We start from the raw sequence: 2,261 nt of genomic DNA on the forward strand, positions 1-2,261 counted from the left end.
CACTGAGTTTCCTGGCATCAGTTGTGCCGTGCTTCACGCTGACCATGTAATGCTGAGTTATGTCGCCATTAGTGCTTCCCCTCCCCCCCCCCCCCCCCCCACCATGCCCCATGATTTCTGCTTTCATGCTACGTCTGCGGAGATGACTGGAAAGGCTGGCCCCAAGGAGTAAAACGGTGCTCTTCATCCCTCCTCCGCCCCGCCTCCCAATCATTTTTATAAGCTGCCATGTCTTCTGACACCGCCCCTGCCCGGCCTGATTCCGCCCTTGCCCGGTCTGATGCCGCCCTTGCCCGGTCTGATGCCGCCACTACTGGGCCTGACGCCCCCTTGTCTGGCCTGATGCCGCCCGTACCCGGCCTGCCCTACCCCTGCCCGGCCTGACGCCGCCCCTGCCTGGCCTGACGCCGCCCCTGCCCGGTCTGAGCCGCCCCTGCCCGGCCTGACGCCGCCCCTGCCGTCGGCAGGCAGCATTGCGTCCGTGATCCGGACGACGCTGAACGCCGACCTGCCGCACTTCTCCTGGCTGACCGGCTACCTGGCCATGCTGGTCGGCTGCGGCATGACCATCCTGGTGCAGTCATCCTCCGTCTTCACGTCGGCGCTGACGCCGCTGGTCGGCTGCGGCGTCATATCGCTGGATCGCATGTACCCGCTCACCCTGGGCTCCAACATCGGCACCACCACCACGGCGCTGCTGGCCGCGCTCGCCGCCTCCGGCAGGACGCTGCGGCCCAGCATTCAGATCGCCCTCGTCCACCTCGTCTTCAACATGACCGGCATCTTTGTCTTCTACTCGCTGCCGGCGCTGCGCTGGCCCGTGCCGCTGGCGCGCGGCTTGGGCAACATCACCGCCCGCTACCGCTGGTTCGCCGTAGGCTACTTGATCGGCATGTTCATGGTGCTGCCGGCTATGGTGTTCGGACTGTCCATGGCCGGACCGCGGTCACTATATGCTGTCTGTGGCGTTGCCATGGCAACCGCGCTGTTCGTTGCCACGGTAACCATGTTGCAGCGGCGTGCCCCGGGCTTCTTGCCGACACCGCTCCGCACCTGGGCGTTCTTGCCGGCGCCGCTGCGCAGCCTCGAGCCCTATGATAGGTTCGTCGGCGCCGTGACATCACGCTGCTGCTGTGGATCCGCTGCCACGGCAACCGATGACGACTCTGTGACACGGGAGAAGCGCGAAGCGATGGCGGCGTTCCGTGGCGGCGTCGACAATCCGGCGCTGGAGGCGGACGTAGCGCGGGTATGAGGACATCGGGAAGTCAGGCGGGTCACCGCCAAGGGGCAAGTGATAGCAGGGGCGCACCCAGCAGCTTGTTCCTAGGGGTTCAACGAGAGGGTGGTTTCGCGTACTTCTCCCACCTTTTATTGGTAGGTCCGGGATCAGAGGTTGCGTGCTGCTGGGTTCGCTGCCGCGTGCGCCATTGTTCGCGTCACAATGCAGGCGGTGTGAGGATGCAGGCAGCGCCCGGCGATGGTCCGCCGGTGTCACTGGGTACAACAAACGGGTCCGCACCCTCACACGCACACACTACTGCTCCTTCGTAACGGGATCTAAGTGATTGCGACCGTGCCAACAAATCGCTCGACATGCTCCCGTCGTAGCTCACCTCGTACAGCCTGTGGGACAGTCAGATCTGGCTGCAGATCTGACTGAACAACAGATCTGACTGCCGTGTTTAGATGGCTTCTTTGTTCGCTCCGAGTAGGTGTACGTGTATTTATTGTAGAATAGTATTTATATTAAAACTACCTGTGTGCTATTTATACAATGTCACTGAGTAATTTAAGAGCCGTGCACGGTTGTGGCGTTCACACAGCCCTCGTATCCACGCGCGTCCCGTCACGTGCGCTGGTCCAGCGGTCCTTGACCCAGCCCAGCGGCCCGTCCCTCGGGCCAGCCGTGGCTGGGCCTCCAGGCCGCTGGGCCCAGCGCCGAGTTTCAATACAGCGGTCGGACGGGAGAGTCGTGACGTTTGAGAGACCGAGGCTGGGAGGAGGAGTGTCGTTTGAGAGACCGAGGCTGGGAGGAGTCGTGTTGTTTGAGAGACCGAGGCTGGGAGGAGGAGTGTCGCGCCGGAGGCGGTCAGGGCTCAGCTGCGGGAGCGGCAGCGCATCTGGCGGGCGGACGGGGGGGAGGGGGCGAGCAGAGCGCGGCCGTCGAGCGCGCGATCGCCTCTCGGACGAGTGGTGAAGGCACGAGCTGAATCGGTTCATGATGGCAATGACCAGCAGAAGTCGCTCGCCTTAATAGT

At 63.6% G+C, this 2,261-nt stretch overlaps 1 protein-coding gene across 1 annotated transcript in view; it reads left to right on the plus strand.

Annotated features, from left to right (window-relative positions):
* The window catches only part of LOC119091885 (sodium-dependent phosphate transport protein 2B), a gene marked incomplete in the record, with an annotated part of 32,905 nt that extends 30,933 nt beyond the window's left edge, over positions 1–1,972 (plus strand). Inside the window, 1 exon segment of the mRNA XM_037214799.1 lies at positions 476–1,972. Within this exon segment, the coding sequence (XP_037070694.1) occupies positions 476–1,255 (780 nt within the window).
* Positions 1,973–2,261: the final 289 nt, after the last annotated feature.

Source organism: Pollicipes pollicipes, unplaced genomic scaffold (genome assembly GCF_011947565.3).
Source record: "Pollicipes pollicipes isolate AB1234 unplaced genomic scaffold, Ppol_2.1 Scaffold_1600;HRSCAF=1878_pilon_pilon_pilon, whole genome shotgun sequence".
NCBI classification, from domain to species: domain Eukaryota; kingdom Metazoa; phylum Arthropoda; class Thecostraca; order Pollicipedomorpha; family Pollicipedidae; genus Pollicipes; species Pollicipes pollicipes.